This window comes from Nanorana parkeri, unplaced genomic scaffold, assembly GCF_000935625.1.
Source record: "Nanorana parkeri isolate BGI_ZX_2015 unplaced genomic scaffold, ASM93562v1 scaffold1117, whole genome shotgun sequence".
Lineage (NCBI taxonomy): Eukaryota > Metazoa > Chordata > Amphibia > Anura > Dicroglossidae > Nanorana > Nanorana parkeri.
Genome location: NW_017307385.1, coordinates 468,047 through 482,234, shown reverse-complemented (window position 1 = coordinate 482,234; position 14,188 = coordinate 468,047). Strand labels below are relative to the sequence as shown.

Genomic DNA, 14,188 nt, shown 5'->3' with positions numbered 1-14,188 from the left:
AACATACAAATGCACATAAAATCCATTTGTAGATAAAAAGAGCATACACCCAGCTGCAGTTATCAATGTGAGAATGACCTCAGTTGACTTTGAGCTTGCCAAACCACCAGGGGACATATGGCATAACAGAGTTATGTCAAATAAGCACAAACACACTTTTGACAGTGCAATTTTGTAACTGCCAGCATGAGAAACAAATTAAACTACATGAAAAACACATTTAAAGTGTTTAGCAGTTTACACATTCAACTGCTGTCTTATCGCCGAACAATTAAGTCCATGTAATAAAACTCACGTAAGTTGTTGGCAGATGGTCGGGATTGCATGGTTTCATAGTGCTGCATGTGAACTACAAGGTTTGCATCTCTCTCCATGTGGTCTATCGAGCAATGGCCCTGTTGTCTCATCACATCAGCAAGAGCCCTGGGAAAAGGAATAGTTGTACAAACAAATTAGTACTATTGTGAAATATGAAGCCAAAAGCAATGGATTACACTCAAAGTTTGAAGTCAATTATAAGTTGGGAAGGACACTATCAAAATGTATCTGAAGTGAAAACATTTTGTTTGTGTTTTATATACACAGTTGAAAGGTTAAAACTAGGGATGCACCGGTTTTTCGGTATCGAGTACCAATATTTCTTTCCGCCACTCGCCGATACCGAATACTGATACAGGAAGTCCGATTAAGGAAGCCAGGAAGCCATGTAAAGATTTGCCACCTAGCTTCCCGACTAGCTGGGAAGCCAGGTGGCGTGTAAAGACTCACAACTCAGCTTCCCGATTAGCAGGAAAGCCGTCCCCAATGCTCCCTCGTCACCTGGTGATGAGGGACCATGGAACCGGCTTCCCGGCCAATCAGGAACATGGGCGGCGTGTAATGACACATTGCCCGGTTTCCTGATTGGCCAGCTTCTCGACCAATCAAGAAGCTGGGCAACACGTCATTACACGGCGCCCGGCTTCCTGATTGGCAGAAAGCTGGCTCCATGCCGGAAGCATGGAAACGGCTTTCCTGCTAATTAGGAAGCCGGGTGGTGAGTCTTTACACACCGCCCGGCTTCCCAGCTAGTCAGGAAGCCAGGTGGTGAGTCATTACACACCGCCTGGCTTCCTTACTGGGACTTCCAGTATCAGTATTCATTCTCGGCGAATGGTGAAAAAAAAATATCGGTACTCGATACCGAAAAAACGGTATCGGTGCATCGCTAGTTAAAACCATTGGATTTGATTGCTACCTGTTTTCCTACATGGGATACCCACCATTCTATTTGCTTTAACCCCTTCATGACTGAGCTAGTTTTTAGTTTCTGTTCCTAAATGACTGACACACTTTTTACATTTTTGCTGTGTGATCCTTCCACAGCAGCAAGTTTTGATTATTATTATTATTTTTAGAATTTTTTTAATAATTATTATAGTATACAAATATATTTACATATAAAAGTTTTATTTTCCTAATTTTTTGTACACTTTTTTTTTTTTTTTACACTTTGTAAAAAAAATAAGTGTAAAACTGACATTTTTTTGTCAGTTTATATCAAGCAATCACTATGACTGCTTAATAAATTAACTTTTTAAAATTTTTAGTTATTATCAGGCTGCTCCAAGCTTAGGAACAGCTAATAATAACTTTAGAGACTGATCCTGACAGCATGTCAGAATCAGATCTCACTAAAGGTCTTTGATCGTTCCTAGACGATCAAAACTGATACATTTCACTCAAGAGATACATTTTGTATCTAGTGGTTGAAATGTATCATTTAACATCGGGCCAGGCTCTCCAGCTGTCAAAACGAATAGCAGAGAGGTGAGTCACTGCTACCTCTCTGCTATCTTCAGCTGTCAGATACGGGATCGCTATTTAGCGAACCCGTATCTGAATGTAAAGGCTTCATTCTTTCATTAATGAAAGAAAGAAGCTTTTAAAAAAGCTTAACTATTTCATTAATGAATGTCTCAATAGTGAGGCATTAATTAATGACTGGAACTGCTGAGAATCAGCAGTTACCAGCATTACAGAGGCTAATATAACTCGGCACGTACAGTGTACGTGGCCAGTCATATAGCCACTTTGTGACGGGACGTACACTGTACGTCTCCCGTCACGAAGGGGTTAATGACCACTGTCACAGTACAGAAAGTGATGGAAAATCCCCATTTTTTTATTTTACAGTTGTCACCAGAACAGAAGTTGAGGTAATTTCTTCCAAATTGGTAAATTGTTCTAGTGATATCTAAGTGGAAATTCCCCCTCACTTTTTAAAGATTTTCACTTTCTGTTGTGTATCTGGGACATAAAGTGAAGGGAAATCTCTTTAATGGGCTACAAAAAAAACAACTATACATTAGGTAGTAGGGTGATGGATCCTGTTATAGGTCATTTCAGGGGTTTAAAAGACCTTTATTAGGGTTAAAAATATAATAGATAAATTATATTTATCATATATAAAAACCTTTAATATAAAATGGCAAAACTTGATACAGGATGATAAAACTGTTATCATCCTGTGTAATGTTTTTTGATATTCTCTTTTATAATTTTGTTGTTCATTTTTGTACTTAATATTTTTTTCTCCTATCTGTACGTCTCCCGTCACGAAGGGGTTAATGACCACTGTCACAGTACAGAAAGTGATGGAAAATCCCCATTTTTTTATTTTACAGTTGTCACCAGAACAGAAGTTGAGGTAATTTCTTCCAAATTGGTAAATTGTTCTAGTGATATCTAAGTGGAAATTCCCCCTCACTTTTTAAAGATTTTCACTTTCTGTTGTGTATCTGGGACATAAAGTGAAGGGAAATCTCTTTAATGGGCTACAAAAAAAACAACTATACATTAGGTAGTAGGGTGATGGATCCTGTTATAGGTCATTTCAGGGGTTTAAAAGACCTTTATTAGGGTTAAAAATATAATAGATAAATTATATATATCATATATAAAAACCTTTAATATAAAATGGCAAAACTTGATACAGGATGATAAAACTGTTATCATCCTGTGTAATGTTTTTTGATATTCTCTTTTATAATTTTGTTGTTCATTTTTGTACTTAATATTTTTTTCTCCTAGCATGTTAACAATGAGCTATTAGTATTATAATTATAATCATCACTATTTTTAGCTATTAATCAATCTCTTGCTTTAAAGCATGAATTTTTACATAAATTGTTTGTGTATTTAATTCATTATTTCATCTTATTCTACCAAAGGTTTATATACATTATACCGATTGTAATTTGTGTTTTATAATTTATAGCAATTATTATATTCATAGCCCTGATGATGAGGGTTTTTTGAACTCCTGTAACGCATTGACTTTACCTTAGGTGTGAAATGCAGTGTTTGAATTTTAACTGACCTTATGGCATAGTGTACACTTGTACACTTTTGCAATGCATTACCTTACTCTGTCTTCATTTTTACCTTGTGCAACTTATAGATATTTGGGGACTATCAAAAACGTTATGATGGTCTCACTGCTTTGATTTCATAGAAAAAAAACACTTGGGTAGGCTAACATGACATCCCCAATTTTGGGGGATATATGGGTTCCAAAAGGCTGTCCAAAAGTGTCATGGGCTGTGTTCCTGTTTCATTAGTTATGCCTGTCAGTTGTGCTGTGCAGAGGACAGAGTAAGATGATGCATTGCAAAAGCAACAAACACAAGAGTACACTACACCAAAAGGTCAGTTAAAATTCAAGCTAAATATGCACAGAAATTAAATTTTTAGACCAAAACCAAAAGAAGAAAAATTTGTCAGGCCAAAAACCGAAAATGAAATTTTTTACAACCTTTTTACATTTTTTAAATTATATTTAATTGTTTTTTTAATTGCTTTTTACTTTAATGTCTGGGGCTTTGGGGAAATATTAGGGGTCTATACAGACACAGAGTCCACAATCTCCTATTCTGCAGCCACTGTTATGAATGAGCAGGAAGCCTCTACACTGAGTGTTCCTGTCCATTCATAAAATGTGGATATAGAATTAGTTACTATGTCCATAATCATGAATGAACAGGAAGTGATGTAGAGCACTTCCTATTCATCCATAACTTGGGACACAGTAAGCATACTATGCCCACAGTTTTTTTACAAACACTCAGTGATCAGGTGATCACTGAGTGTTTGTACTCCTCTTTCCATCCTAACTCGCTGTCACAGGGGCCAAATGGGGCGGTGCGGTAGGAGGGTTAGCTCTGGTGACAGCTGTGTCTGCCCTGCACCTCCCTGCTCGTCATTCTGAGCTTCCCGCTAGGCCTCCTGAAACCTTCTATCCTCCCCGCTGATTGCCGTTGATCCCCGCTGCCTCTGACGACACGGGCAGGGGAAAGCAGCGGGGATCAGACAGGACACAGATTGGTGCCGAGTGGAGAGAAGTTAGGGATGCAAATAATTTTTAGCCGTATTTTGGGCTGTTATGGTACTTTAAACATGTTGCCCAATGTACCATTTTCCCCAAAGTGGCCAACATTTCAGTGCATCCCTAATTCAAACACTGCATTTCATATCTGTTAAGATTCTTTTCATGCCCTCCTTACCATATTATCTTGATTTGTATTGTAACTGTAATGCCCTCCCTAATATTGTAAAGTGTTAGCGCTCTATGAATCTGTTAGGATCCAGAGCGCCTCCAGGTGGCGCTGGAGCTGAGCCCTGCAGTTCCTGGGCTCACCTGCAGGATTCTCCAGGCAGCCAGGGGCTGCTAGGTACCAGACCACCACTGGGTGGTGCTGGTACCTGCAGCTCCAGTGCTCACCTGTGGGTGTCTCCCAGCTGCCAGGAATCAGCCCATTAGGTAATACTCCTGGGAGGGTATTTAAACCCTCCCTGCAGTCTGGACCTTGGCTCAGAATTTCGTTGCTTTCCCCTGTTGTCTGAGTCCTCTGGCCTGAACCCTGAGAACCTGATATTTGCATGCTATTTTAGTACCCTGTTTCCTGTGTTACCCGGTTTCCTGTGTTGTTACATTTTTGGTTTATGCCTGTTGTGAATTGTTTTAGTTAGCTTGCTAGGTTTATTAAAATATTTATATATACCATACTTACCTGGTCCGTGTGGTCACATGTGTTTGGTCTGCCTGTAAGGGTACCTGTGCAGGTGTGGGGTCACCTGCGCTGGGATCCCCTGACAGAATCCTGTATTATAATAATATTAATAATAACTTCAGAAGCAAACCATATGTCTGTGTCCACTAGCCCTTGATGCAGTCCTGCCCAGTTGTCCCAATCAGAGCACACAGGCATTAGAAATCAGCACCACGAGCAAAGCCTGTGCTAGATTGTCTTCTGCCTTCCCCTATTCTTTACTGTGCTTACAGAAAAAGACAAAACATTAGCTTGTGAGGTCTTTAGAGATAGAAAGTGATAAGTGATGAAACGTGCTGAGAACTAGGCTGGTTGCTATACTATAAACAAAATTAAAATAATTTTGCAAGAGAATGTATTTAACAACTGATGAAAAATAGGAGAGAAAAATAATATATTCTTGTGTTTTTACTTTTTCAAACACGTGAAATTGTTTTGACAAGTAGCATTAAGAATATGTAAATAACTTCGAGCCTCCTAATTTAAATGTAAACATAATAGAGATCCCTCCTGTTTTGAAAGGTAGGCATAATCTAATGATTTTTACATGCATGGCAATTCTTAGTTTGCCATGACCCACTTTTTGAAAGAGGGGAGGGGGGGGGAATATGTTTTTTTTAAAAATACTTTAACACAAAACAATGCACCTGTCATACTGTATTATGTTATTTCAATAATCAAAATTTCATGATTTAATAAAATTCAACTGAATTTGACACGAGTCACAGTGAATAAGACAATTTTATAAAAAGTAATGGTCTTTAAGAGGTTAGTGGCAGCTACCCCTGGCAAAGATTATGTATTTGTCTTGATTTTGCTAGTAATCTTTACTTACAAAAAAAATCACTTTTCCTTAACATATATTATTTATACATATTGCACTAAAGTTGTTTTCTGTGGTCCATACAATTCACAGGTTATGCATTTACTCAGTTAACCATTTGTCTTTTTTATATTCATTTTTGAACAACACTGCTGGATCGATTTAACAGTTTAATAATCAAGGGCACCCTTCTACATCTATCAAGCTTACTATTAAGCTATACTATACTAAAATGGCTGACAAGAACCTCTGACCAACAACAGGGCAGTATATCCCTAATAAATATGGCTGCCTTGGATAGTTATGATACATTATATAAAAATGATTTTGCACATGCCAGAATATGTACATTAGTAACTAAAACATCCCAGTACAATTTTATAATATGTTAAAAATTATTTCCTGTCAGCTCCATGGCAGCACACGAATGGGTTAATCCCTCCCTCCGCCCCTAATCAGGATTGTAACTCATAAAAGCTGAAAGAGTCCCCTGGCTTGCTGTTCCTTTTTTTTCCTCCTACATGTCAGGATCAGAGCAGTGTGCCTACCTAGCAGGGATAAAGTCCTTGCTGTCCGTCTTCTTCTTCTACCTCCTTCAGTTGGCAAAGTCCCTGTGAGCCCTTTCCTAAATGGTGCAGGTCCATGGGAGCAGGGGCGGACTGGGCCGGGGGTCAGGGTGGCAATTCCCCTCATCCACGCTCCACACGCCGCACCTCCTCCCCACCTCATGCTTGCCGCTGCCAGACCCACCCGCATCCACTCTCCACACACCGCACCTCCTCCCTGCCTCACGCTTGTCGCTGCCAGACCCACCCACATCCACGCTCCACACGCCGCACCTCCTCCCCGCCTCACATTTGCCGCTGCCGCAGGCCTGTCCGCCGACAGACAGCCCCGATATCAGAAGCAAGTTGCTGGAAGACTGCTCAGGTAAGCCTGCACTTTCCCACACATGGTGCTCTATAATGTATTGCTGGGATAGTGGGATTTGTAGTCCTCTATAGCTGATGGTACATTGTGCTGTATATTATACAGAGCAATATACCATCAGCTATAGAGGAATACAAATCCAAGCAACTGTATGTATAATGTATTGCTGAGATTTGTTGTATCCCTCTATAGCTGGTGGTAGATTGCGCTGTACTGTATATGATACAGAGCAATATACCATCAGCTATAGAGGAATACAAATCCAAGCAACTGTATGTATAATGTATTGCTGAGATTTGTTGTATCCCTATATAGCTGGTGGTATTCTGCATTGCGCTGTATAGAGGACTACAAGTCCCAGCATATAAAACGACAGGTAGTTGCACTAGGAGTAATATGGTGTCTAATAGATTGCCAGCTGCAACAATGTGTGGTGTGACCCGTGTGAATATAAATAGCTAATATGTTGCGCTAGGTCATAAGTTCCAAAAATGGTCATATGTGCCAAAGCCAGGTCATAAGTTCCAAAACTTTCTTTGCAACAATCGCTGATGGTTAGAATGAATCGTCCAGGGAAATCGTCCAGGGAAATGGACGATTTATTCTAACCATCAGCGATTGTTGCAAAGACATTTTTGGAACTTACCCATCAACAGGAAAGATAAGTAATTACACCCCCAACGCTATACCATCCATTGTTGGGGTAGAGAAGAGGACTGTTTGGACCGAACTATTTGGGACTTGGTCATAGATATTTGGGAGCGAACCCTCTGTTACTATAACCTTGATTAATTGCACCTAATATTTTGGGTTGTGCTGAAGACAAACCCCTCTTACGGATTTAGTTTGTATAAGTGCACCTGATAATTTAATTTTTACAAGGTAAATCACGCTCATGTTTTCATACCCACATCTATTTCATACGGAGTTGTCTGTAATTTAACATACAGACTGTAGTCACATATATTTTTTTCACCTACAGAGAACCCATTTGTTTAATAGTTTTACACTCACTATTAATTAATCACACACAGTATAATTTACGGAATAATTCATTTATTTATATATTCACGGAAATATTCATGTATTCATTAGTTTTTATTCAACTTTCTTTGTATTATATTCAATAATTGATTCACGTATCACTTTTGAATAGAGGAGAACTTGCGGTGATTTCCAGTTTATTATGACCTAGCGCAACATATTAGCTATTTATACAAATCCCAGCAATAATACATTTATACAGCGCAATGCAGAATACCGCCAGCTATAGAGGACTACAAAACCCAGCAATAGTACATTATACAGCGCAATGCAGAATACCGCCAGCTATAGAGGACTACAAAACCCAGCAATAGTACATTATACAGCGCAATGCAGAATACCGCCAGATATAATGTACTATTGCTGGGATTTGTTGTATTCCTCTATAGCTGGTGATATTCTGCATTGTGCTGTAAAATGTATTATTGCTGGGATTTGTAGTCCTCTTTAGCCGGTGCCATTTTGCATTGATTGCTGCATAAGTTTACACTTTCCATTTCACTATATTGCACACCACACTTTCCTATTTCCACTATTCCAAGCTTGATCCCGTGATGTACTACAATCTCAGTACAAACTAGTCGTCCATCACTGGAGCCATTTTTTGAAATCCGATTAATTGAACGTAATAATCGGCTAACTAATTGATTTTGAAAATAATCGTTAGCTGCATCTCTAGATTAATAGTCACCCTACACCAGGGATCCCCCACTAACCACCAGGGATCCCCCACTAACCACCAGGGATCCCCCAATAACCATCAGGGATCGCCCACTAACCACGGCAGAGCCCCCACTAACCCCCAGGGATCCCCCACTAACCACCAGGGAGCTCCACTGGCCAGCACAGAGCCCCCACTAACCACCAGTGAGCTACCACAGAGCCTCCACTAATTATTAGGGAGCCCCCACTGGCCACCATAGATCCCGCACTGACCAGCAGAGAGCCCGCACTGACCACCTGACGGTCCGCATTGGCCACCTGTGAGCCTAATTAGGGAGCCACCTCTGCTGCACACACACGCACCTGAGAAACTCTTTGGACCCCTGGTGAGAGGCTGCACAGCCCTCCTGAAACCCTGGATATATCAGGCAGATAACCCAGAGCAACAGAGTATGTAGCTTCATATTATTCTGCAATGCTGTAATATGTATTGCTGGGATTTGTAGTCCTCTATAGCTGATGCTGTTCTGCATTGCTGTATAATGGTATTGCTGGGAATTGTAGTTCTCTATAGCTGTTGGTAGTCATTATTGCTGGGATTTAAAGTCCTATATAGCTGATGGTATTCTGCAATGCTGTATAAATGGTATTGCTGGGAATTGTAGTTCTCTATAGCCAATGCCATTCTGCAATGCTGTACAATGTATTTCTGAGATTTATAGTCCTCTGTAGCTGGTGGTATTATTCTACATTGCTATTGTGCTGAGATTTGTAGTCCCTCTACAGCTTGATGTTAGTAGCAGAACTACCAGGGTTGCAGCAGTCGTACACGCGCACAGCACTGACGAGGCATCCCTCCACTACCAGTGTGCTTTAATTTTCCTCAACCGATAAATTTCTGGACCACGTCACTTCAAGGTGTGCATGTCATGAAGAAAGGGGGTCATGAAAACAGCTGATTCGGATGACTCGGCCCCAATGGAAGTGACACAGTTGAGAAAATGTATAGGATCGAGAAAAATGATAGAACACTGACTTTGAAACTATCCAGCCCCTCCCACCATCCTCCCACAGCTCACAGCCCAGAAGCATGGACAGCCAGCAGCGGTCTGCAGTGGGTGAGAGTGCCTAAGTCCCAGACATAGAGCGGAGTAAGGCCAGAACCATGTAGAGAGCCCAGTGGCAGGAGAGCACCATCCCCTAGCCAGTCGTCCCTTTCATGGACTTACTAGGAGTCCTCACATCTCCTGACCATTCACACTACCATTACATGGGTGACAAAAGTGGCAGACGGGCAGGGAAGAGGCAGAGCGGGAGGGGGGCCAAGTTGCTGCACCTTGGGCCTCTGGGTTGTACTTGCCCCCTGGGCTAAAAGTTGCCAGTCAGCCCCTGCATGGGAGCCCCGCTGGCGATCCTCGGGGCCTGGCTAACAAGGTGTAAGTACACTGCTGTTGCTCATTATGGGTGGAGGAAATATTCCTATTTGGTCTGGGCGCCTAAAGGTGCCCATACACCTTACAATTATCTGGAGATTTTTTGTCTATTTGGATGAAAATTGACAGGTTAGTGGCGTGATTGTGCAACAAAACTCCGTAGATACAAACTGCACATGCACAGTTTGTCCTTTTGATCAATGTAAATCAGCCAGGTGGTGATTCTGACAAGTGTTATTTATGAACTACATTGGTCTGTGCATGATGGGTTAGTTGTAAGAAAATTGCATGAAGGTGAAATGTCTGCACAACAAAAAGTTGTACAATGGGTTGTAAGGTGTATGGCCACCTTTACATATGTGATTCTGTGGTGCTGCTAAAGCCGCCCACACACCTTGCGATAATCGTACGATAATCACGGGAAATCCCGCGATCGTACGATTATCGCAAGGTGTATGGAAGGCGTGCGACCTCTGCTACTCTAAGGTTGCACAACTTTTATCTTAGGAACATGTTCGAAAACCAGCCGAAAATTGTACGATTTTCGTCTGGTTTGTGGCATGTTCGCAAGCTAAAAGCCGCACGGGTCGGTGTGCGCAAGAGCACACTGCCCGTTTAGCATTGCGGTCATCGGAAGCCCCTCAGCGGGGCGGGCTTGTGATCATCGCAAGTACGATCTGCCTGTCCAAGATAGGTAGATCGTACGTTTTTTAAATTACCTTACAACTAGGGATGCTTGGCACAAAAATGCTATTTAACTGCATATAATATTTTTTTTAAAAAGACATTAAATAAAGAAATAACAATGTAGATATTGCTAACTAAGGCTTGTATCCCCCTAGTGGTGAAAATAGATAAACACGTGTCCAGACCAGAACACTGTACAGTGTGGCACAGCTATATCCAATTCTGCATACCTGACTTTATATTCTAAATTTTGGATACAAGCCTTAGTTAGCAATGGCATGATAAATATTCATTTCATGTTCATTTCATGTTCTTTTCAATATTAAGAAACTGACCTAAAATCATGATTTTGTATTGCTTTAGAAAAAATGTGACCTGTCCCTTTAAGAAAAAGTATTGGTAATTGGTATCGGCGAGTAGTTGAAAAAAAGTATCGGTACTCGGTCTTAAAAAAGTGGTATCGGAGCATCCCTACTTACAACCATTACAAGACAAAAGTCTTGCGATGGTTGTACAGTGTGTGCTCAGCATAATGCCTTAGCTGACTCCTGCAGGTATTTACCTGAAACACCCATTAGCTTGCTTTGAGGTGCTTTACCCTGCAGGTGCTTGCTGAGTGCAGGCAGCTGTCACTTGTAGTTCTGCTACTAAACCTTTTAACTTACAGAAAGGGGTTTGCTAACTCTGTAAGCTTCACCTTGTGCCTTAACTCTTGGGTGCCTTTCTTGTGAGTATTTTGCTGTCACCTGTGGTTCCACAGCGTTGGTAATGTTTCAAATGTAACTTGGAGTTGTTGCTTCATTGCAGGCCTATTCTGCCTGTTATTCTGTATTCTTTCTGGTGGTCCTATGTATTGTATTAGTGTCAAGAGCCTGTGGTGCCATAACCTGTGTGGAGCCGGTGTTTGCGGCTCTTTGCTGTGCTGTCTGGGGCTCCCAGCGGCGGTGTTGGAATGCATGCTGTGCATTCCACTGATGTATTTTCCCCGCTGGGGAGCTTCCGGCCTCTGCATTGTAAGACTTGCCCAGGCACTTCCGCCACCGGACGAGAACCCGGAAAAAACGGCTTCTGTGGGTTCCGATGAAGGAGAGTGGAATGCAGGCTATGAGTTATTAGGGGGGCTATTTAAGTCAGTTGCCACAGAATCCTGACGAAGTCGCGCAAAGACGTAACGTACGTAGGGCTGAGCATTTGACGTCACTCCTCTCAGCTGAGCCGGACGGATAGGAGTCCCTTTGCGCCCATAGATTTGTACTGTGGTGTCCATTTGATATTTGTTTTATGCCTTTCGTCACCTGTGACATTGCGAGTACCTGGTTTTATTTAATAAATTGCATTTGTTTGGACGATGCACACCCTTCCCCCTTCCCTATTAAGAAGGGGAACGCGCTTTTAGACCTACTTCTGTGGGTCTATCTCCCTAGGTGAGCACTGTTCCAATTTTGCATTCACTGGGTGGAGGTGAAGGTCTGTCAGGATTCTGTGGCAACTGCTCACTTGGAAGTTTGGATCTATCCAGTGGTGGATTATCCCCTGCATTTATTTGCACGATTTTTATTGCTGCACATTGGACTTCGTGTTTTTCACTCTGTTCACATATTTTCATGTTTTGATATGCTTTTCTGTATATATTTTTAAAGCATATACTCATATTTTATTGTTCATCACATATTTCACTGAATTGTACTTATTTAGCTCGGCACATGATTGTCTTACATCCTTTTAGATATTTTTATTTATCTTGAGTGCCTAGTAGCTCTTATTTGTATTTATTTACAGGCGCTGATCACTTCTTGTTTTAGGTTATTTATTTACTGCAGAAAGTCTTTCAGAATACCCTCAAGGAGTTTTTCTTCTGCATAGGGTCAGTCCTTAAACCAGCCTACTGTAGTTCCAGCTCAGGGCGCTAGTCCGGGCCCTTCTAGAGCTGGCGCCCCCGGCCGGAGTCGGGAGTCCTCCGGACCCGATTCTGATTCTCCCTCTTCAGATGAAGAATGTATCCAGGATGAATGGAGTCAGGTGGATGGGAAGTATTCCTTTAGAAATAGATTCTCTAAGCTGTATCCTTTTAAGAAAGAGGATTTTAAACACTCAGATGAATCGCCTGTGGTTAATGCGGCCTTAATGAGGCTGGCAAGGCATGTCATGCTGCCCCTTGGTGACGCTGTTACCCTTAAGGATGTCTTGGACAGATGGGCAGATTTGGATCTTAAAACGATCTATCTCTTGGCCGGTGGGGCCTGCAAACCTGCAGTTGCTATGGAAGTACCTTCCAAGGCCATGGAGGCTTGGGTGGACAGCGCTGAATCAGCATTTTTGGAGGATCTTAGTAAATCTGAGATCTTAGACCGCTTAAAGAATATCAGATTGTCTTCTGCATTCTTTGCCAAGGTTCGGTCAATGTTATTAAATTTTAGCCAGGGTTATGTTGGCCGCAGTGGCAGGCAGAAGTGCTCTGTGACTCAGACCGTGGGTGGCGGATCCCAAATCGAAGCAGGGATGATGTAATTCCATTTGAGGGTCAGTTGCTACTCTGCAACAAACTAGACACCGCAACAGCTAAGGCCACTGGGGGTGAAGTCAGGCTTCATACCTCACAGGTCTGGACAGACAGTGTCAGATCTTTGGGTGAGGGAACCTATCTCCAAAGGCCATCGTTGAGAGTTCCACATGCGTCCTTGCTCCATCTTTCACCCAACCAGAATTCCTCAGGACCTTTCCAAAAGCACAATCCTGTTTTCCTACGTTGACAATCTGTTGTCTCAAGGTTGTAGCCGCTGTACCAAGACAGGACCACTTCAAAGGAGTTTTTTCTCCACTTTTTCTGGTGCGGAAGAGGACAGGAGATTGGCGACCGGTGAACGACCTTACTTTCCGGAACTGGTACATCAAGAAGCACCACTTCGAATTGGAGTCTTTTTTTTTTTTTGCATGTCAATTTTTATTGTAGTTTAAATACAGTACAATTAACAGGTATCCACGGTGTACATTGTATAGACACTTGTACGAAAAGAAAAAGATTTGTGAAAACATTTGTGGAAACATCCACCGTCATATGTCAACAGTGCACATTACTGCAATTATTAGAGATACCGTCACAGAATGAGGTACACAACAAATATAAACTTCAAAACTTAACCATAGCCAGAGTGACAGTTGTTAATGACAGTTTGAATAGCCTTAATAACATAACATCCATGGAGTGTATGAAAAAGAGTAGTTGTTGGGTATTAGGAGAGCGTGTCAGAGTTGCTATCTCAAGTTATTGAGCTAAATTAAAGAAAAATTAAAGAGAAAGAGGGAATGGGGAAAGTATAATCATGGGTATGAATGAATGAGTAGGAATGTATAAGGGGCTGCTAAAGGACATCTAGATCGCCAAGCGTGTTAGAGAGTTTGGCAGTGAGGAACCACGTGGAGTACTGGAAAATAATCATTATGTCACCCAATTGCTCTGTAGATAATTCAGAGATCAACTAGGCAGACCAGGTATCGAAGAATTTTTTGGTGCGTTGCAT

The 14,188-nt window shown here is 41.6% G+C and overlaps 1 protein-coding gene across 1 annotated transcript in view; it reads right to left on the bottom strand.

Moving 5' to 3' along the window:
* Positions 1-257: 257 nt before the first annotated feature.
* LOC108796451 (protein shisa-9-like) overlaps positions 258-14,188 on the bottom strand; it is a 247,318-nt gene continuing 233,387 nt past the window's right edge. Inside the window, exon 2 of the mRNA XM_018567932.1 lies at positions 258-423. Within this exon, the coding sequence (XP_018423434.1) occupies positions 258-423 (166 nt within the window). The remainder of the gene's footprint in view (positions 424-14,188) is intronic.